The sequence below is a fragment of the Rutilus rutilus genome, assembly GCF_951802725.1.
Source record: "Rutilus rutilus genome assembly, chromosome: 5".
Taxonomy (NCBI): Eukaryota; Metazoa; Chordata; class Actinopteri; order Cypriniformes; family Leuciscidae; genus Rutilus; species Rutilus rutilus.
In genome coordinates, this window is record NC_140213.1 from 7457521 (window position 1) to 7480595 (window position 23075).

General features: G+C 38.2%; 2 protein-coding genes across 7 annotated transcripts in view; both read right to left on the bottom strand.

Annotated features, from left to right (window-relative positions):
* Positions 1 to 2959, bottom strand: part of nectin1b (nectin cell adhesion molecule 1b) — a 253867-nt gene extending 250908 nt beyond the window's left edge. For 4 of the 5 annotated variants that reach the window (XM_084408894.1, XM_084408890.1, XM_084408892.1 and 1 more), the window contains exon 1: positions 2176 to 2935. In XM_084408894.1, coding sequence (XP_084265020.1) covers positions 2176 to 2230 — 55 coding nt within the window. In that variant the 5' untranslated portion in view covers positions 2231 to 2935. Of the gene's footprint in view, positions 1 to 2175 lie in introns of all 5 variants that reach the window. The other variant, XM_084408891.1, reaches the window with a different exon arrangement.
* Positions 2960 to 8999: 6040 nt separating this feature from the next.
* The window catches only part of LOC311290333 (uncharacterized protein), a 60045-nt gene continuing 45969 nt past the window's right edge, over positions 9000 to 23075 (bottom strand). For both annotated transcript variants that reach the window (XR_014627359.1, XM_084408751.1), the window contains one exon: positions 9000 to 10706. Coding sequence is in view for 1 of the 2 variants with exons in the window: in XM_084408751.1 (XP_084264877.1) it covers positions 10629 to 10706 (78 nt within the window). In the remaining variant the exon portion in view is untranslated. The remainder of the gene's footprint in view (positions 10707 to 23075) is intronic.

The following is a 23075-nucleotide window of genomic DNA, read 5'->3' on the forward strand; positions in this document are numbered from 1 at the left end:
GTGAACAAAGAGGGATGTGTTCGCTACGCCCGGGTTGTGTATATCATTAGATTTCCAAGGTGTCTTGTCAACAGAGCATGCTTGGGTTTGTTTTCTCAAGGATCTTGTCTGAACGGATCTTTGCGACTTTTCTATGCTCTCGTAACCTCTCCCACCATTTTTATATTATGACTTTGAAGTCTTAAATTATAGGCTACCCTGAAATTTTTTTTTTTTATAGTTCTATGCATATCATTACTGTCAAGAAAGTTAAATATTTTGCTCCATTAAGTTACCAGTCCTTGCTAATGGTGAGAAACGCAAGCCAATCAATTATTTAGTCATCCTTTACCCACAGGAACAAATGCTCAAAATGCTGACTCTTATTACAGTGTGCCACCATCGACAATTTTACTTCTATTTCCTGCATCATCTTGCCACACGAGTCATTTGGTTTTATTACATCACATGACAAAATAAAAAGTCTACGGGAACTGAATCCGAAAGCAGCCTTACAGGCACACAAACATTTGGTCACCGTGTGATTCCAAAAAGACTGTTCCGTTTCTGGAGTCACGCCAAAAGCAACATGTCAAAGCTATTTGAGCTAAGATATTTGCAACTGTAAAAGGTGCCATATATTACATGAAGCTTAGCGATAAAATCAACTCATTATGGTAAGATCTAGGCATTCTTTGAGTCTTGCAAAACTATTAGTGAAGCATTATATCACTACAAAGAGCAGCAGAATATTCTTGAACAATTTGTTTTTGAATGTTTTAATCAAGAATGCAGGGATGTCTTCATCACTTAAGAATGGAAACGCGAGATGATAAAGGGAAGAATCACCCAATGAAAGGAGGTGCAAGGGTTATTATCACATAAGCCTTTCACTCAGTTGACCCTGAACAGCTGTTTTGACTGGCTTAGCTTCTTCTACAGAGCCACTAGGGGCAGGCCGGAAAAGCGCTCTAAGACCAACCAATATATCAGACAGTTTGTTTACAACATTAAAGGTCAGCAGTGCAGTATTGATTGGAAAATATACACTCAAGAGCAGTTTATTAAAAGACACCTAATGCTGGGCCAATAGTAGTACTGTCAGAGTCTCTGGGGAACGCAAATGAATTGAATACTCTTGCTGATAAGGGAAAGGGATGCTTTTAAAGGGAAACTGAATTAAAGGTTTTTATGTCACTTCATGTGATCTATTAATTTTACAGGAAGGAAGTTCAGGTAAAGAGGATGAACGAGGGAGGGCGGCTTCTATGATCTTCACAGAGGGGTCACACCCATATATCACTCATGGACAAAGCAAGTGTTTAAATCTGACAGCCAAAGGAAAGTTAACTAATTCCAACTCATACTTGACTAGAACAAAAGCCGTTGCAGCTTAGAACATTATGAAGCATATTAATTGCCAGAACTAATTGCAAAAATATTACAAAAATAACTAAGTCATTGGTAATATATTAGTTAAATATCTTTGTTAGCAAATATAAATTCTGTCACAACTACTCAATTTTTAAAAAGTTCACTTGAGATTGATGCTTTTTTAAAGCGTACATTATGGATCAATGATGACAAATAAGGATGCCTGAGAGGAAGTCAAAATTGTTTGATACAAATGATGTTTTTACCCCCAGGAAAATATTAATAATATTAAAAGATAACTGTTTTTATAAGAAAAAATAAAATAAAACAGCTTCTTTTTACAGTCTGAAGAATTTTACACCAAGAGGTGCGTATATTCATCATTAAATTGCTATGGGTTAGGCTACTTGATCCGTTTCCATCCATGGCACTCAATTTGACATCTGGCGTCAAACGAACAAGGACTACTAAATAAATTATCACTTGTATATGTAAACATGAATACCCTTTATCTCTCAAAATAATTTGAAAACTAACATCTTTTGTTCCCTTATATTACCTACAGCTCTTCAATAACTCACAATTAACAAGCAGAACACATATTCTAGCGCAGCATCACTATCGCCATCTGCCTGTTTCTCATGTTTTCATGCGTTCCGTTTATCTTAATTATGGCAACACTATATCATCAGAGAGGTTTAGTCTAACTTTAAACAGTTATGAACCGCATAGTATTTTAAAGATGCCGGATGGCGGTCTCACTAAATGACAATAGCGCATATTTGACTGGCAAACATCCTGCAGTTGAGCTCATGGACTTACCTGGAGCGTTTAACGCGACCAACAGGACAATCCAAAAAGTCGCCAACATTGCCATCGCGCCTCACGCCAAATATCCGATCTGGTATTGCGATCTGCAAAGAGCGATCCGTTGATTCATGCAACTTCAACACAATCCACTTCTGTCCACCCCTTCACTATACGACAGAAAGTCAACTGTTAGTAAAACTGCATTCAATGAAGAGTTTAGCACAGCCAGGAATCTAGTTCACATCCAAAGCCCGTGTAAGATACTGATCGAATCTGATTCTGCAGATGAAAAGTCCGCTCGACGAGGCGGATAAGAAGCAGACAAGTTCAGGGATCCCGCATCCCAAGCGTTGAATCCAGTGCGGCTGCTCAACCCCCTCAAAACAAAAGCGCAATAACAGTGAACCCTGAATAACGGGGCGTTTAATGCATCCGTTCCGTTTGCTCCTCAATACAAGTATGTTTAACAAGATTCTGTACTTTGTTTTGCGCCGTAGTAACCAGAATATGTCCTATAAATCCCAACGGTCCCGGTCTGTTCCCTCAGTTTGGGAGTGTGAGGATTATCAGATTATTTTTGTTGGGTGCTGAAGATGTTTCAACGGACCTGAAATCCGTTCCGAACTATTTTTTTTTCCCGAGAAAACGGACTGATTCTCCAGAATATGGCAACAATTCCGTGGTTTGGCGCACTTCGGGCACTGCTGCCACAACCTTAACTGTTCTAGTAGCTGATACAAGCGCGAGGAGAGATCCGAATCAAGGTGACGTCAGAAAAAGGCGTGGTTTCAACTGTAGTGTAGGAGGAGGATTTAGTTCATTGTTGCCATGTCCGCTTATATTAAGCGACTCTGTGCTTGTTCTTGCTTATTGCAATGGTGGTCTACAGTTTTTGTGGATCTTATTTCCAGATTACAATCACATTTTGGGGGGGTTGCTAGTGCATAGAGATACCCATCTACTATTTAAGCCACACTCTTCATAACATTAATCAGTTCGTTTGTTTTCCATGTTGTCCCATATTTAGGGTCGACAAACTGACAGCGACTTGCAGAGACAAAGCAATTTACTGGACATCAGTTATTTTCAGTAAGACTTGGCGATTTCCAATAGCGCGAGCGAAGGGACCATGTTCCCCTTTTCACATTTTCTCAGAAGCAGACAAAAGATAAAATCCACAATAGCCTTTCTATGAGTTTCCAAAAGAGGAAAATAAATAATGAGAGCTTGATCACAGTGGTCAGAAGAGAGAAAGATTTGCCACTACTCCCCAAAAATGGTCAAACATATAGATTTTTTTGATAGAGACTGAAGTATCTGAAACGCTTCCAATAGCCTACTCATTTTCCGCAAGATACACGATACATGATACCATCTGCACTTTCTCATTGCTCTCTCATCTATCCGACAGCGAGTTATGGACTCTTCTCCCCTCACTCATTCATTTCATTTGCTCCAGATGTATATGGTTGGTTACAGGACTTGAATTTCGACTTGATTGCTCATAATTTTACTCATTCACACAGATTTTGTGCTCACACCCAACGTGCGCGTACATAAAGCTGCTTATTGCATTTAAACAGTCAAATACACACAAATTCTGTCAAAATGCCGGTTTTGATGAATATTCATGTAAATACAGTCAGTTATGTTTTAAGAAAAATGTAACAGTATAATTGATCCGTCAGGTCTTAAAGTGAAAGTAGCCTGATAGGCTATACCTGCTGCCAAATTATGAGATAATATTAAAAACATCTATATGGCAGTTTTTACCCATGTTATCAATGTCAAAACTGTGGCCAGTGAAAATGCTAAGTGGCTACTTTGGAAAACCACAAAAAAGAAAAAAAAAGTTAAATATGAGCAAAAAAAGTTAATGTCAAGCCCTTTATATATTAACAGATGTTAAACGTGGAAATTCGCCATCACAGTCTGTGAAAAAGATCCAACAAGTGATGCAACAAGTAGAGCACAACTTTATGTAAATAAGCAGCAATATGATGCACATATTTTGTTTTCTCAGACCAAGTTGATCGTTTTCCCGAGTAAGATCTGGCAACACTGATAGTCGCCATTGCGCAAAGTTAACTCTGAGGGGAGGATTAATTTCACAGAAACGATAAAAAAAGATATGCTTAAAGAGATCTTCTACACGATAAACCGGAAGATGTCAACGTGATATTATCATATGTGAGATAAAAGGTTGTTGGGAACAACTTATTTCACCGCCAAAATGACTAGTTTGTGTCTACGACCAGCTACTTTCATTAACAAGCCATCAGTCAAGACTTTGAGGGAATTTGCGGTCGTAACGCCGAGGTTTGCAGTCAGTGCTTTGCTTCACTAGATGCAGCCATTAATATATGGCTTTATCATAATTTATTAACAGTTGTACCTGTTTCCATTTCATGAATTGATTTCAGGTAGGACAGTCTGTGTGTGACAGAATGTGAGGTGATTGAGTGGAAGCAGTAGAATACTTCCCTCTGCTGGCCACCTTCTTATGACTTGGTGAGTTCCTCGGGGTAAACCATGGGGAATTAGACATCAGTGTGGAGTTTACCCTTACTGAAATCATGTCTTTACAGACCCTCTGCATCAGTTTACTTCACGTGAGGGCAAATTATATTGAAATGTATCAGCAACAAGAAAACAAGCAACCTGGTTGAAAAAGACCCAAACAAATGCCTTTCCTAACCAAAAAAAAACAAAACAACCACAACAATAAAGTCCTGTTGCCCAGCTGTCTATTGATAATGAAGGTAAGAAAATAACTTAACCTTTAAAGGGGCATAATTATCTCAGTACTTTATTTATTTAATCATTTCCCAGCATTACTACTTAACAACTAGCCTATTTCATTCATCTTTATTTAAAATATATTAACATATACTGTACCTCAAGGTCAGTGGGCCTTCTCATAGCCAAGATATTTAGTCAATGCCAGAGTTTTTATATTAATAGTATTTGCACGGATCCTCTCTTCCAATATTTTCCCAGATTTTTTTTTTACCCACTCACTCACTGTCCCTTTCGGTGTCCCCCAAGGTACAAAAATCATTGAAGTCTTTATTTTTTCTGATCTGATGTATTGTAGCATACGCATTGATAAAACACTAAATTGGGGCGTTTAAATAGGGAGATGCAGGGCAAGGCAGAAACATGTGAGGAAAAGAGAAACAAACTAAACAGATTAATAATAACACAATATGTGTGGTTTGCACTGCAAGTGAGGAAATTTGACAGAAAGATTTACAATGTTAGTGTTATGGGGCCAAGATCCCCCCAAAAAAGAGGACTTTACTCTGGAAGCACCCAAAGTCGCTTATAAAAAGCAGACACTGAACACTGAAATCTATCCAAACCCCAAAGGGGCTGGCAAATAAATGACCAAAATCTTGGTTGCCTTCAAGTTCCAAATAAAAAGAGAAAATAATCAAATGAAACACAGGTGCATTTTACTTGTAAAATAGTTTATATATTGGAACATCTAAAATCTATCCAAACCACGGGGCTGGCAAATAAATGACTAAAATTGTGGTTGCCTCCAAGTTCCAAGAGAAAATAAAATTCGTCTGTTTCATTTGATCATTTGTAAAATATTTAATTTAATGGATCATCCAAAATCCATCTAAAACCACATAGGGGCTGGCAAATAAATGACCAAAATCGTGGTTGCCTCCAAGTTCCAAATACAAAGAGAAAGTAATCAAATGAAACACAGGTGAATTTTATTTGTAAAATATTTAATTTATTGGATCATCCAAAAATATGCATTATAATATGCATATATTTGTTAGTCAGAAATGATCAAGATAGACTCTAAATTATAAAGATAGTTCTGACACTAAATTATGAGTGAATATTCCCTGCACATTTGAGGCTGTTGTAAAATAGCCAATATACACGTGTCTGCAAATGCGTTGAATTCTAAATGAATATGGCAAGTGGTGACGCTTTAAACAACAAACTTTATTTTGTCCTTGTGTTTGACACCTTTCAATAACAAGTTCTTTGTCATCTTAGCCTGTTTGGGACACATCGAGCTCTGTATCTTTGCACTATTCATTGTTTCTTTGTCACTATCATGTGTAAATAATGTAAAGCAGTCTCGCACACTGATAGCTGCACAAATATATCTACAGCAGTATAAATGATGCAGCAAAATATCTACCGGCTGACACAAGTCTACCATCGCACAGTATCAATGCAGCACCCAGCCCTACTGCCACATTGTCACAATAATCTTGAAATGAAAAAGTGCTAGTAACAGATGCAGTTTTCATGTGATGAATGGAAGCAAATTCTTTTTAAAAAATGCATACAATATGGTGGCAGTATCGAACTCACAAGACACAGTTTCCCATGCGCCGTGGGTGGGAGTTTCTCTCAACAATTTACAAATTGGGATGACTGATTTTATTCATCAAACCATTCATTCTGAAGTGTTGATGGAACAACACTGTTTAGTTAGTAGGATCTGGTGTTTGATTCATAGAGGAACATGTGGAGCCTCCAAAACATAGAAAGCTTGATCTTCATGCTCTGTTCTCTATATAAATGACCAGGGACAGAAAAAAAAAAGGAAAACAGGGACATTCATCTGTACTGAATATGAGCCATACATTCCTTCCATTGCACCATTCTCTCACATTTAGAAATGACCTATAAAACCCACACATGACCTAAAAGTTTACCCATTGCATGAGAGTTCAACCCTTTACTGTTTGTTTCTACAATAAACAAGCACTCCTTTCTCCTCCCATTTTCTCTGCCACAAATACAAATGTGAAAGTTTAGACACACACAAACATGCAGTTTGGCCATTCATTGTGGGGCTCCATGAGGTTGTATGTATATACATCTCTAAATATCACACCCATGGGAGACAAAAACAATCACAAATACACAATATTTATTACGGTTTGTTCCACCCCAATATCAATAAACACAGCTGAGCATCGAAAGATTTTCAGCAGCAGAATGGGATCATATGCACATTTGAGTCTCTTAAATGATTTAATGGTTACTGAACGGGCCACCTTGTCAATATCGTGTGTGTCAGAATTACAGAAGCTTTACACCCCTATGAACCTCATTTATAAGAATCAACACTAAGGACCACGCTATTGGATATTACTTAACTCATGACTGATTTAATGATTATGGAGTAAGGCTGCATCCAAATATGCATACTTCCACACTATATAGTTGGCGAAAAAAAGTATATCCGAATTCACATAATTCATAAAACAGTGTGTTCACCAAAGTGTTGTTTTTTTCCCCAAGGCCAGCGTTTAATTGTTTTCAATGGGAGCACCAAATATAAAATAGGCAGCAGTGTGACGAGGAGCTGAGCGTCTATTTCATGCTGAGCGCTTGTCTATTTTTTGGTTGCAGAGTTTAAATGTTCAACTCTGGGAAAAATGTAGATGCTGACTTACTTTTTACCCAGCTATCCAATCACAGTAGAGATGGGGCAGGACAAATATCACACTGACCAACCATCACTCATCATAATCTCATGAACCCACATAGACCGACGGGTCTCTTCATCCAATACAAGGGCCAGAAAAAGAACCTTACATTTTTATATTCAGAGCTGGCATTTTCAGTAGATTGCCTGCTGTTTTCAGCTAGGTAAAAATGCTTTGGTGGACACACGGCCTAAGTCCTTGAATACTTAGTACTTCTGGTGAGATTCTGAAGTGCGCATTAAATGAACACTTTATCCCATGAGGCCACAGGAGAGAATTAGTGAATTGCCATGAACTGACACAACTGCAGGTCACATAACAATCCCAACATGGCAAATATAGTATGTCCAGATTACGTTCATACTACACACATTCATGCTATACAGAACTTTTAAAATGGTCAAGGAAAACAATTCTTGCTGGAGGAGGACTAGAACAATGAAAAACAATTCAAGATACATTTATATTTAGAATGCAATGATAATGTTTCATCCAATAAGCAACCTAAAAGCACTGCGAGCATAATGTTGCAGACTTCGCACGCAGCACTTTGAATCATTTTGGTGTCCCAAGAGCAGAATGATGTATGGTGTATCTGGACTGTGTCAGGATCTGAGCGATTTCCTGGAAGTTCGAGAATAAAAGAATGTGTTTCCACTTTGGATGTCACTGTTAAATTGATTTCTCAGGGACACAGCAACAGAGTTAGGATGTGTTTATCATGACCAACAATACTGTGTTGTAGACCTGCGGCTCGGTCAGCATTTGAAATCCAATGCATACGGCTGAATTTGTAATTGACATTCAATACATGCAATATGATACTCATGATAAGAGGTCCAAACAGACGAAACATGCCTGTCATTGAGTAGAGCTATGTTACATTCTTGTATCTACATCCCTCATATTTCAAATTAAACAACACTGCACTATTATTAAAATAAAATTATAAGTACTATTCAATAATATTTTTAAATCAGTATTATAACATGGTCATTTCCCACTTTTTTTTTTTTTTTTTTTTTTTTGACCCACAGAATTAAATAAGCGTTTTTGGTCCCTTTAAGGCTTTTAAGACCAAAGCACACAGCCTATCCTTTCAACAGACTTTTCATCTGCATCTGCATCACATCATAACAGGTTCACAAGTGCTGAAATGTGCTGCACAAACTGTCAATAATATCTTCTTCTGCTACTTATGGTGTTTAGGAATAATAATGTCTCCAACATACTTTATTATTTCACTGAAACAGTCCATGCCAAGCTGCTACACTATGGAAATAACTGTACTGTATAAGTATCATATATATGAACATGTGGAAGGTCATGTATTATTTTTTCTCATGTTAGAAAGCTGCAGACGATCAGAATGAGCTTTTTTCATTTTTATTTTTCAACCATTTGCCTACCTCTTCATGTTTTATGATACCATCACCACTGCGATGTATTTTGTGCTTTGCAAAGGGTTTGTGCAAGAGAGCAGAATTGGATCACATGTAAAGGGTTAGTTCACCCAAAAATGAAAATGATGTAATTAATTGTTCACCCTCAATGTCGTTCCAAAGACTGAGAGCTTTCTGTGCCTCCATACTCAACTGCCACTTTGACGCTTCAAAAAGTCCATATGAATTGACCGGTTTAGCCCAAATTTTCTGAAAAGACTTAATTGCTTTATATGATGAACAGATTTAATTTGGTCTTTTATTCACATAATAAACATTGATCAAATGAACATAAACAGAAGCTCAACCGAACCTGCTCGTGAACAAACCTCATTGGTTCTTACGGAAGCTCAAATGTGCTGCGTAACGTGAGAATAAACCTCATTGGTTCTCGCATGGCAAGCAAACATGCTTGAGCTTCTGTTTACCAAAACTGATGTGTGCGTTGATGAATGTGTATAAATGAATAAAAGCCTAAATTCAATCATAAAGCGAACGTGTCTCTTTAGAACATCTGGACTAAACCGCTGGATTAGTTTTACAATCTCTTTATGAACTTTTTGAAGTTGCATAGCTGTAAATGGAGGGACAGAAAGCTCTCATGTTTCATCAAAAGGATCTTCATTTGTGTTCTGAAGATGAACGAAAGTCTTACGGGTTTGGAGCGACATGAGGGTAAGTAATTGAAGGCAGAATTTTCATTTTTGGGTGAACTATCCCTTTAAAGTCTGAAGACATCATGGAATATGAAAATATAAGTTCTCAAATTCCCAGATGTTACCAGTTTGAATCAGTCTGATGGATCCGTCACTTATTTTCAGTTACCAATAGCCTATTGTTTATCCAATGAAATTGATAAGTAGACCTACCAAATGTAATTTGATAGGAAAGATGTTAACTAAAAGAGAACAAAATGTCCCCCCTCGTATTTCATGAAAATGTTTTTGGTTAGTCAAAATTTTACATCTCTAGATGGGTAGAATTGGCATTCTCTTTGTTTTTCTACTGTCAGAATAATCAAATCTAACATTATGCATCAAGTGTTGCCATCAAAATTCTGAAGACTTCTGCATTTTTGATTCCTTCCCTCTGTGGAACAGCATTATTTAATGTTTTAACAAACAGCTGCAAGACATGCATGTAGATGACATATTCAGTTGTTGTGCATCTGATGATCACTGCAATTTTCTTCAACAATAACTAGTTTGATGTCAGTGGGCTCTTCATTTAAAAAAAAAAAAAAAGAAAAAACAGGCTTCTGAATAGAGATCACATTGAAGATGTAAACACATGCTGTCCATTGTACAGTTCTCACTGGATCTCATTGAAGCTTACCCACATTAAGACAGCAGTGTTAAGGAAACATGCCAACTGCTTATTAATTAAACTTTAATGTGTCTACAATTACACAGAAACCATATTCCTTGTTGGTCTGACTATTTAGCCATGACTGTAAGGCAAAGTCAGCGCCATCTGCCCGCTCAACCACCCACCATCTGGGATGTATTTACCTTAGCGTCCCTGATATCACTTTATTGAGTGTTTATCAGTGCTGCAGCTTCCCACCGTTGGGTCTCTGTTGGGCGTGCTCATGTGACTGTCGGGTCAACACTTTGACAATCTCCTGGTGAGACAACAGACAACACATCAGACCTGGTTTGTCAGCTAATACAGATCCACTTACAGCAACTTATAATACGTTGAAATTATAATAATATTTGACAAGTAACTACATTCAAAATAAATAAATATCCTTTCAACAAAGTTCCAGAAGGTGCTGAGACTGTTAGATCATCAATGTTCTTGTTGAATCTTGGGGGGATTACAGTGGGCATTGTGACTTCAAGGTTTGTGCTACCTACAAGAAATACAAATACCAGCACAATCTTATCTATTAGAGCATTACACAACCCAGTTAAAACAGTGCTGTAATAAAAGCAAAGGGTGTTAGTGGTGTGCTCATGTCGTAGAAATTTTAAACTGTCTATTAAACTAACCATGTTTCTAACATCTAACCTTATTTAACATCTAACATTTGCACAGGATGTACTGTTCGAAACCAATGGAAAACTTGTGACTGAGTGTGTGCGTGTGTATAACATAGTTTGGGAAATGAAACTAGACAGTCTGTTAGAATCTTGCGATTAACAAATGAAGTCATCATTAAAACAAAGTTTGCTTTACCTAGTAACATAGGGGTTTGCATATGAAGAACCAATCAAATAGTGGGGAAATTATGTAATGCAGCCTGACATTTATGTCATACCTCTATACTATAAAAACTGTTGTATCTGTGTTTTTCGGTGGGATGTCTCAATGGAATTTGTCTGAGATCCTCCGGCCTTGATTCTTCTTGGGAGAGTTCTCTGAGATCTGCTCGAAGACTCTCCCAGCCGTTATTAAAGCATTTAGAGGACATTTGCTGAAAGTCTGTCTGTTAATTTCTGCTGCGCAGCAGGTCAGTTTAGGGAAGCAAGTAAGTTAGGTTAGTAGACTCGGCCAGGTTTCGAATGAAGACGCAAGAGCTAGAGTATAAAGGTTATTAAGTGTCGATTTGTAGATGCTCTTTGTCGATGAGTAGACGCAACAGTTTTATTTATTAAGTGTCGATTAGTAGACGCTCTGTGTCGACAGTAGACGCAACAGTTTTATTCTAGATAGTCAGATTAAAGAAATATCCACTACAATACCATGAACAGAGACATGATGTGAAAAACACTGCATCAGAATGGTATTATTACGTAAAGAATGGGTATTAAATGTTTTGATTGTAAAGTTTAACATCAGCTCAGTGGTGTAACAGATTGTATAATATATAAAATTTCAATCCAATAATGTTAACACCAGCTTGAAATTCAGTATGAATGTCAGTCAGCCTTAATCAGCCTAATGGTGCACAGCTTATTAAGCAATCATGATTTATTTGTTTATTTATTTATTTAACACATATTGTATGTGTGCAATAAAAGTACCATTTCGGCAAGGAGAACTTTCTGAGCCAAATGAAGATAAAGATGTGTTCTGGTGACTGGCGTGTTTGTTGAACCAATCAGATAAGAGTAAATCAAGAGTCAGCGAGAAGCACATTTGATTGGCTACATGAAGAAGGTGGACCCGCCCTCTTCTTTGCGCTTGCAAAACTCAATGAGTAGGAGAATCGTGCCAAAACTGGAAGCGCAGGTAAAAGAAAGACGCAACTGTACAAATCGGGTTATTTCGGGAACTTTTTTGCCCCATGCACACAATGGGCCCTATCTTGCACCCAGCGCAATTGACTTTGTACACTGACGCATGTATCATTCCTATTTTGCACTTTTCCCTCGACAGACAAACGTCGGTAAATTAGGAAATTAACTTGTGCATGTTATTCATATGCTATTTTAAGGGCGCATGCTTGGCCATAATCAATGTAGCGTGTGCACAACGTGCATGCACTTTGCTTATCTCATCTACACACAGACGCAGCAGTTCTCATTTTTAGATTTTAGATAAAAATATTTACACACGAGGGAAATCATTGTTGTGTCCATGAAGATGTGAAAAAATAGGCATAAATCTAGCTTACACATTTACCCAAATTATTATACGCCTGTTTAACCGAAGCTAATTTGGGTGTGTTTCTCCATCCCCAACGTCACTTCTCTGTGTTTTATGGCCCTGACGAGAACGTCGGTCTCCTCGGCTGTGACCCGCTCCTGGCGTGCGCCTGGCAAATCCGCCGTTATAATAGCAGTCCGCAATGGAACAAGCTACTTCAGACCAACCCATTTTAGATTTGCGTCGGGTGCAAGTGTCATTTATCCCGCCGGTATAATAGCAACAGCGCCAAAGACCCGCCCACAAAGTTACTTGCGTTTCACGCTTGATACTTGCGTTTCAGATCGTTAAAATAGGGCCCAATAAGTCATTTAGACATTTGCAACAGTTTATTTTTTTACACAAAGTTTGATTTTACGCAATTAATCTGTTTTGCAGTTCCTGTCTCTGTTGTTTTCGGTTGCAAATTGCTGTTCACAGGCTTGCAGTGCTTTTGGCCGTATTTGTACGAAAAAACCGTGTCAAAAGTGTAAGCACGGAAAAATGGAAGTCAGAAGAAAACAGATCCTATATATTTTGCGTTAGCACGAAGCTGCAGTTTCAAAATACATGAATTACACTTACGAATAACAGTAAAATGCAGCAAATATTTTTTTCTTACACTTGAAAGGCGATTTACACCTTTACAAATCTTCTCTTGCGCATGCAAATTTAATTTACGCTTACAATCTTATGTACACTTTCACAAATCTTACCCTGCGCATGCGATTCTTTATGACATCATATTGCCTTCATAGGTGTGTTTGTTTGGGTTGGTTTCAAGTACCAACAGATGTCATTTCGAACAAAACCAGGCCTAAATGAAATTCGTTAGGAGTTTGTTTCTGGAGTTCAAAACAGCTTGACAAAGCAAACTTAACTCTGGCCGATAAACACCTTTGAATTACAATTGGTCTGTTGCGATTACATGTGACTCTGAGGCTCCCCTACTTTCACGTGGACATTTTCTCCGGTTCATTTCTTTTGTTCAGTCCGTCGAACTCAGACGCAGGTAAAAACATGAACACTGGAGTGCTGCTTTATAGCAGAAACTGATCTTGGAATTCTAATTGAAAGTGACACTGACAGTTTTTTTCATGTTTAACACTATAAAGATGCTTGCTTTAATACAATTTAGTGCTATATAAATAAACTTGTTTTGACTTGACTGGAGTACCGAATTGCAGAGCTTGTGCAAACATATCCACATCACTATGATCAGATGCTTTCTTAACTCCTGTTTTCTCACCGCTGTCATTTTTTGTTGTATGTTTATTTTGTTATTGAGTATAACGCGTGAAGCACATATCTACATATTCATCTAAACACCGCACACACTGTTGGGATGTGGGATGTACTAAAGTGAAAAAGATGTAATGTCTGCCGGGGGCTCGCCTTCCTGCCTCACCAGGTAAGTGAGGAAACGATAAGAGTAGTGGTATTTCACCGGCGGCGCCCGAGGAACCGAGGGACCCGGGGGCCTCCCACTTATTCTACACCCCTCATGTATCTTCACAGTGCCAGACTAGTGGGATGTGGGATGTAACCATTGTCGGGATGTTCGCTAACAGTATACCGTTGCTCAGGTATTTCCAACTTTTTTTTTACCCCAAACTTTACTCTGAGCATATTGGGGCCTTTAATCCAGAGATCATGGTTCTTTACGGCCCCTGGACAGACGTCTTTGAATGCTCACCATGAAGGCATTCAAAGTGAACAATAGGACCAGCCCTCTGCATGGCAGTAGACCACTTCAAAGCTTATATCAAACTACCTATGTACACTCTTAAAATGTAAATACTGTATTTGAAAACAAAGCATGGCACATGTTTTCTGTTTGGTCTGGGTTTTATATTTTGTTCAGTTCAAAATTAGTGCCTATGATTAATTAATTTTGGCTTTGTTGTAAAGCCCAATCTGTCTCTGCAGCTTACAAATACTTGTACTTCCTGGTATACACATGTGAATATTAATGAAAATACTGAAAAACCCTGGAATGGCTGATTGAGAACCAAACACCCTTGTACAAGGCAAGCGGTTTTGCATGAAACCTGATTGCTTAGACATCTTTATTAGACTAGAATGGTCAAACCCCAGAATGACCAATTTAAACTCCAAACCTGACTTTACCCTTAGGCTGAACTTTCATTTCCTTATTTCAAAAGATTGCATTGTTAAAATTATGTGCATGTTCTATTGCCATTCATTGGCTTCTACTTAGATTTCATAATGCATTCATCAGCAGTCTGATCTATAACAATTATGTTATTTTAGAGATTGGGACAAATGCTGCACCTGAGAATAAGAGGATGACATGCCAGATAACATCCCTGGAAGCCTGTTTCCACCTTAGAGTAAAATAAATAATTAAAAAGGTAATTGTAACTGTCCTAATTGCAAATGTTTTTCTTTGTATTGAAACGTTAAATTGCACAATGTGACTAAGCTTTATCTCAAAAATACCTCACAGCTCCACTATGTTCAGCATCTGGTCTTCTAATGACACTATCTCCCATAAAATCACATTTTGGCAAAATATATCCCAGTCATCATTGAGAGGCTACCTAGCTTATGCTAATACTGTACACAAACAGCATTACAGTTTTTAGATGTATTGCTCGAAAATGTATAACTTCCTCCTGACCTTGCTGGTCCATTAAAGCAGCACTATCAAAGATGAATACACAGATAATCTGATGAGTACGACTGCAGAGGAGAGAGCTCTACCAGGAGCAGCACATTACAGTAGTGCTGATAACGTGCATTACGCAGGATTCAGTAATATTCAGATTAAGGAAGGCTGATGTGTTAATGCTCGAAACGTCCCTGCGGAGACCGTGTTGTGTTAACACTAATCACAGTTGTTGATGTGGATGTTCACAGGGATAACTCACGCTGTTAGCATGAAAATGTACATATGTGATACAGTGTCTGCTGTAGATTCATCATAGGGTTTCATTTAGCAACATTAGTGTAGAGAAAACAGCAATGAGAAAATAAGAAACATTTCCCTTTTTTGTATGAAAACTCCCACAGTCTTGCAAATCCCTATTTTCACCAGACATCCTCATCTGTACCTTACATTTTCATGCTTCATTATTATTATAATAATATATATAGTAGCCTTTATAAAAAAAACATACATTTCCTTTTGTCTTGTTCAGTACAAATATGTAAATATTCTTAAATTAATATTTACTTGACAAGCATAATTACTGATAATAAATTTAGTTTAATGAAAAAAAATATATAAAAAAATAAAGAAAATAAATCACTTTATGATTAAAACAAGAAAAACAAAATTCCAATGCAGTTAGAAAAAAACTATTTTATTTACCTTTAAATAAAGTTTCTTTTTCTTACCCTATTGGCAGATATTATTATTATTCTTTTTAAGCATTAAAAAATCACCAAGTCAATAATACTAACCTACATACAACCAAAAGTTCAACAGTAACATCAGCTCATACAGTGTGTGGACAGCCAAACACATCTCTCCACATCTCACCTCATTCTCTCTTTCTCATTTTAAGTGACTGTATAATTCAGTGTGCATCATTCAGTCCTAGCAGACCATCACTCCTGTCATTTTCCATTCTTTTCATACAGAAGATAGGACAGCTATGTGTCGCTGGCCACCCGGTTAGCCACTTTACACATTCCTTGCAGTGAGTCCTTTGGAGCTTGAGCCTTAAATGAAAGATTTACAGATACGCCACACGCGTACCCCGGCCATTCTCTTCAGCCCATAACAGTCCTTCAACTTCACAGACCTCTCCAAGTAAAAGCTTTCTAAGAGCAAGGGGAGGAAAAGAAACTGAAAATTACCAAAAGAGCTCCATAGAGTTGAACTATGCAACAGTGCACTTTGTCCACACTGTTATCACAGACCATGTGTCGGTCATTGTGATGTTAGGAGAGGGTCCTGCTGTGAAATGATACACCCACCCTACACAAAGCTCAAGTGTCGCAAAAATACTCAAATGAGAATTTGCTCACAATGAACAATGTAAGATAATGCTACGTACATAAAACAGAACATACATTTGTTCCACTTTCCATCTAGAGCTAAAGATATGTAATAGTAGGTTTGTTCTTCAATAAAGGCTTGTTAATTTAATCAATAAAATTACAACAACAAAAAAATCATCAACAATAATCTGAGACGTCTCAGAAGCTGAGACGAAAAATGTGCATTGATACTTGAAATACAACAAATATAACCATTTCTGTTTTGGTAACACTTTAGTTTAGGTTCCAATTATCACTATTAACTAGTTGCTTATTAGCATGCATATATTAATATTGGCTGCACTGTAAAAAAATTCTAACCCTCCCAAATCAAAAATTTCAAGTGACCGATAACATCTAAATTTTTCAATTGGCCCAAGTGAAATTCTGTAATTTTAATTTTATAATTGACAGAATTTCACTTGGGCCAATTGAAAAATTTAGATGTTATCGGTCACTTGAAATTTTTGATTTGGGAGGGTTAGAAATTTTTTACAGTGTGTTTATTAGTACTTATAAAGCACATTTAAGGCCTTATTCTGCATGACCATATTCTACATCCCTTATACTGTTATGGTGTATGTAGGCAGGAAACCGAAGACTCCAAAGAATAATGTTCCAACACAAAGTTTACTTTTCATATAATCCCCAACAGGTAACAATCAGAACAGCTAGCAGGTAACACACACACTGAGTATAACGGTGACCGGACCAGGGGCCTATACCATGAAGCCGGTTTAGGTGGATGGCCACCCATGTGAAAAAAAAAAAAGTAAATAAAAAATGCTAAGTGTACTTGCAGCCAGACTAATTTGGTATACTTCAAGTGTGTTAATGATTAGTTAACTTGAAGTGTGCTATTTTGAAACAACTAATTTTGTACTAAGTATATTTTAGTTGTAATTATATTGTATTAAAGCATAACTTAAGTGCATTTAGTGTACTTCTGTGTGCTAAATTGGAACAACTTCAAGTATACTTAGTTTACTTTAAGTATATGCCTGTGTAGGAACTAATTAAATGCTTAGATTAGTGATATTGAAGTGCACTTTATTTGTGTTACAAGTACATTACAAATTCATTATGAGTGTCTTCGAAACATACAAGCAGTATACCATAAGCATATGTGTGTATGTGTGTGTGTGTGTATACACGGATATCCGGTCCGAAAACCAGTCAGTATCTGGTGTGACCACCATTTGCCTCACACAGTGCAACATCTTGCAAGATCTTTGAGTTCAGCTCATGAAAAATGGGGGCAAAACAAAAGTATTGCGTTTATAATTTTGTTCAGTGTATTTTTGAGTAAAAAGTATGCTCAGTAATACCTTTGGCTTATTCGAAATACTACAAATTACACACTTTGTCTTCAATAACAAATGCACATTAATAAACAAATAATACTTAGCAATACTTTGTACAAAATACTATTGTATACTATAATGTATTTTGAAAGTATACTTTCAATGCATTGTGACAATGATCACTTCCAGCTCAAAGTTAAAATATACCTAAAATATATTTTTATAAAAAGTGTAAATACACTTTTAAAAATAAACTGAATTTTCACTTCAAGTATATTTTTAGAAAATATACTAAAGTACAATTAATTTAAAGGGTGTTCAAATGTATATTGTGAAAATAGAGAAAAGCATGATGTTAATATATTTTTAATATATTTAAAGATAGTAAAACAAAAAATGTTAGTATATTTGCAATGTACTATTGAAAAATGGAATATTCTTCAAATACAATAAAGTATACTTTTTTTTTCACCAGGGCAGGTATGTTTCAGTTTAGTTTGTGCTAACCCTGGGTTTTAGGCACCATGAAAGTGGTTTGGCTTTTTGGCTTCTATCGCCATAGTAACTTACACTCCATGGCTGACCTGGTCTGGGGCAGGTTATGTTCCAGGTAAGAGGTTGCAAACCGAACTTGGACCAATCAGTTGTGAGCAAAGTGACACATGTCTGATGCAATAAAGTCACTCCACCTGTCCTAGACAAAATCGTCTGGCTTTTAGTAATGCTTATTTAGAATAATAATTTTTTATGATTTAGATTGTTTTATGTAATTAGTATACCCTTATTCGATCACACATGTATTACGCAGAGCTTAAATGAATAAATATATAAAGGTAATAAATACGCTTTAGAATCAATAGATAAAGCTATAAAATGACAACATGTGAGCTTAAATGTTCAATTCTCTCTATATCTTTATCAACTGTATAAACTTACTTCACAACTTTTACTTGCACTGATATAGCAATACTTTTTTCTTTTACTTGTCCTCTTTCATAGACAGCCATTTTCTTCTTGCAGTGTAAATTTGTTTAAATTCTTAATATTTTTCAATCTCGTAATATTCTGCAGAGGAGAGAATTAACTCGCGCTGCTTCTCTCGCGAGAAATGAATCGCAGTTTCACTCTTTCTCAGCATGTGATTGGCTGTTCGCTACTGATGTTACACCTAAACTCATAAACTCAGGATCAAAGTCTGAGTTGACAGAGAAAGTTGATGATCAGCATCATGGTACCAACAAAGCCTGGTTAGATTGGTTTGGGTTTCTGGAGGAGGACGAGGATGTGGCGAAGGGATGGTGGCAGGATGTGGAGAAGGGCTGGCGATGGCAGGATGACCATGCAAAAAGATGGTGATGGCAGGATGACCATGCAAAGGGATGGTGATGGCAGGACGACGAGACCCAGATGTTAAAGGTGGAGGTAGTCCTTTGGTGCAGATCCAGATCTCCACAGAGCCAACAGTCCACGGCGGAGAGGAAGGCAGGAGGAGCCAAGATGTGGTCGGTGTGGCTGCCGAAGTCTGGGGGGCGACCAACGGAGTGCCCCGGATCTGAAGGTACAGCCGCTGGAGGAGCTGAGCGACATTGCTGGAGCTGGAGACCCTGGCGATGTCACGGTGATGAGCATCGTAGGTGGCGCCAGAGTACCAGAGGACTGGGGCGACTGAGGACAGAGCCCATGCTAAAGGGAGGAAGGAGCCCGCTGCAGCCGTAAGGAGAGGAGGGACGGAGCTCAGCAGATGGCCTCAGCAGATTGTATGTCCGTGGTGTAGGTGGGGCAACGACTGACCAAGGGGGAGCCGGTGGGACGAGGGTACCCGGTGGAGCCGAAGGTGGAAGGAGCCAGGAAGGAGCCAACAAGTCGAGATGGAGCGAAGGGATCTGAGGCTGGGGGCAGAGCCGCAGGATCCTCTAGTGCTGGCGCTACTAATGACTGCTCGACCTGCTGCTCGACATCCCAGCAGGGCATCTCCAGAGACTGCACAGGGCTGCAAGCTTCTAGCAGCGGCGGGGCTGGAGGACTGGCTGAGCTCTCTGATGGAGATGACATGAGACAGTACAGGATGATGGTGAGTGCACAGTCCACATAAATCAAATAGATTAGTAAATCACAGTCCATATTGCTCATAATGCTGTCTTTTAACAGCGATGAAGGTCCAACAGAAGAATTATTGTTGTTAGTGCTGTCTTTAAACAGTGAAGAAGCATTATGTACTGGGTGTGCTAGGGTGGGAGTCAATCCTTCCTCACTGGTGTCTAGCAGACAGTCCTCGCTTCCCGTTCCCTCAGCCACTGATGTCATGGACTCACACCCCTGGTCAGACTCGGTCAGGGACTCCACTTCCTGGGCAATGGTGAACTCGATCCTTTTGGCCTCGGGATCTAGCTTACACGTCGCGGTGGGTGGTCTCTCAATGTCTGCGGGGGGCTCTCGCGCATTCTCCGTGGCCGAAGGTGGTAACTTTGGCTCTGGGTCTGGCGGTGTTCTGAATCTGGGCCGTACACTCTCCAGACACCTCACGAATGCCTCCCTCCAATTCAGTCCGGTGGTGTCTGAGAGTTCTATGGGGTTTTGAAAGTTCGTCCCGATCCAGAACAAGGTATTCATGGATCTCGTCTTCCAGGGGGGTGATGGTGGCAAGACGAAAAAACCCCGCAGAAAAATAAAGAAAATTGGTGCTCTTCTGAACCACCAACAGGTAGGTGACATTAATAATTAATAATTAGTTAATAGTGATAATTGAACCCTAATCTAATAATAATAATAGATTAAAAATGTCATATATCATATCATAAACAAAACAAGCCTTTCTTAAATTATTGTTTATTACTGGTAAATTTAAGCTGCAACTGAAGCCAGGTTTTGACTTTTGAGTTAGAACCAATCATCTTCTTAACAGCATTTATATACAGCTAGCTAGCTGAGATTCAGAGTTATCTTTTAAGTGTGTCTCTCTGCTGTTTCAAACATCAGGAGAAGAATATTAGAGGCCACAGAGTTTGTGTTCTTGGCATGAAAGTGTGTGGAGCAAAATTGCTTCTGCAGTGAGCAAATAAATGACTCTCAGTTCAATGACAGTTCAACAGACCTGGTGCAAATGGAGAGAGAAAGTGACCATGAGGGTGTTATATGCTTCCTAGACGTGTCGAGTGGACAGTCTGGGCTCTATGATGGTCCCATGCGCTCCGTTCACAAACAGGCAAATTGAGTCGCACAGATGTTAATTACTTGTGATGTGCTTCCAGCCAGTAGTCCGTCAAAGCAGTTTATAAATAATTTTGTAAATCAGTGGTCACTGGTACAAAATAATTGACTGCCTGTTTCTTATTCTTTTTGCAATCCAGCGGACCAATCAAGAAACTATTTAGTAACACAGTTTGAAATTGCCAGCAGGCAATACTTTGTACAACAGCTAAGTGAGAAATCGAGAGCTTTGATGGCAATGAAGTAAATTCATTACCTAACTGCACCAACACTCCTCCGATCACAGAGCTGAGTGTGTCAGAAGCCTGAGGTGTTAATTGTTTTCATCACAGGTTTTGATAGTGGTAATCTGTTTCAGTTCCAGCCCCGTTCCTGAGGACACTGCAGTGGTTTGAGAGAGTTGACATGATTTATGTGGCGCTCTTATCTTTCTGCTTTTGTTCCTCTATTAGGCAAGAGCCTCCAGCAGGGAAAGAGTATCTGTTAGAATACTGTGGGCATGTCACGTCACTGTCACCATTCTCTCCTGGACAACCCATCATTGATCTTTAGAGCCTTTGTAAGGTAAATGACTGATATCCTGTGCTGAAGAATTAACGGTGAAGTGATTGCCGTGATCATGACTGAGGTTTGTAATTAATATCGATGCATGTCCTCTGCCAGCCTGGTCTCATGTTTCAGTCATACTTATATGCATGAAAAATTTGTGTGCAAAAATTTGTACAAAAACAAAAGCCTTACTCTTTCAATTTAAACAGTCTACAAAAAGAAGGGACCTTTTTCACAAAATAAATTCAATATAAGGTCACAATTGGGAGATATTAAATCACAATTACAAGAAAATAAGATGTTATTACGATAAATAATGTCGAAACTGAGAGATGAAGTCAGTCACATAGCTAGATATATAGGCATATTGAGAAGTATTGTGAAGTCACAGTTATGAGCTATAAAGTCGCATTTGCAAGATATAAAAATCACAATTACGTGAAACAAAGTCACAGCAAGGTGAACGTTATTTCGCCAAGTGCAAAATGCACCATAGTAAGTTTACAGTTTATGTCAAGTTTAGGTATACAACCAGGGTTGGGTGCTTCTAAAACAGTGTTATTCACCGATCATTTCCCTCTGATCTTAGGGAAAAGTCATTAGTCCCAAAAGTTTAGGGTAGGGTTAGGACTTAATTTTCAGACAGGAATATTGTTCCAGGTTCAAAATATGTTGATCTAGGAACATGTCTTACTTTGCAAAATCACAGTGACCGTCACGGAAAATACAAGTTAAAAAGTTGAATAGAATGATAGAAAGGCGCAATTACGAGAAATAACCGCAATTACAAGAAACAAAGTCACACTGTGGGATATAAAGGGATAGTATGAGATATAAAAGTCACAAATACAAGATATGAAGTTATAATTGTGAGACATAAAGTAGTCCCATTCTAAGAACTGGTCCCCATTTGAGAAACAAAGTCGCAATATAAAGTCGCATTGCGTAATATAAAGTTGCAATAAAGAGAAATAACACTGCAAATGCAAGATATAAAGTTAGGATTGTGAGATATAAAGTAACATTGTTAGATACAAAATGGCATTCTGAGAAGTAGTCCCCATTTAAGAAACAAAGTAGCAATAGCAAGATTAAAAGTCTCACTGGGAGACATAAAATCGCAAGATAGAAAGATAAAACCAGACTTTAGCTGTGTCCCAATTCAGAGGCTGCATCCTTGCAGGTCTGCACAGCAAAACCCATTCAATTGCTAATCAAAAGAAGCAAATTCCAGACATAGCAACACTGAACCAAGTGTAGTTAAATGGCCTAGCAGCTGTGTGACAGCTGACAGCGGACGTTTGTGAGGGGATTTTAAAAAGAGAAATGGATGCACAAAAGTTTGG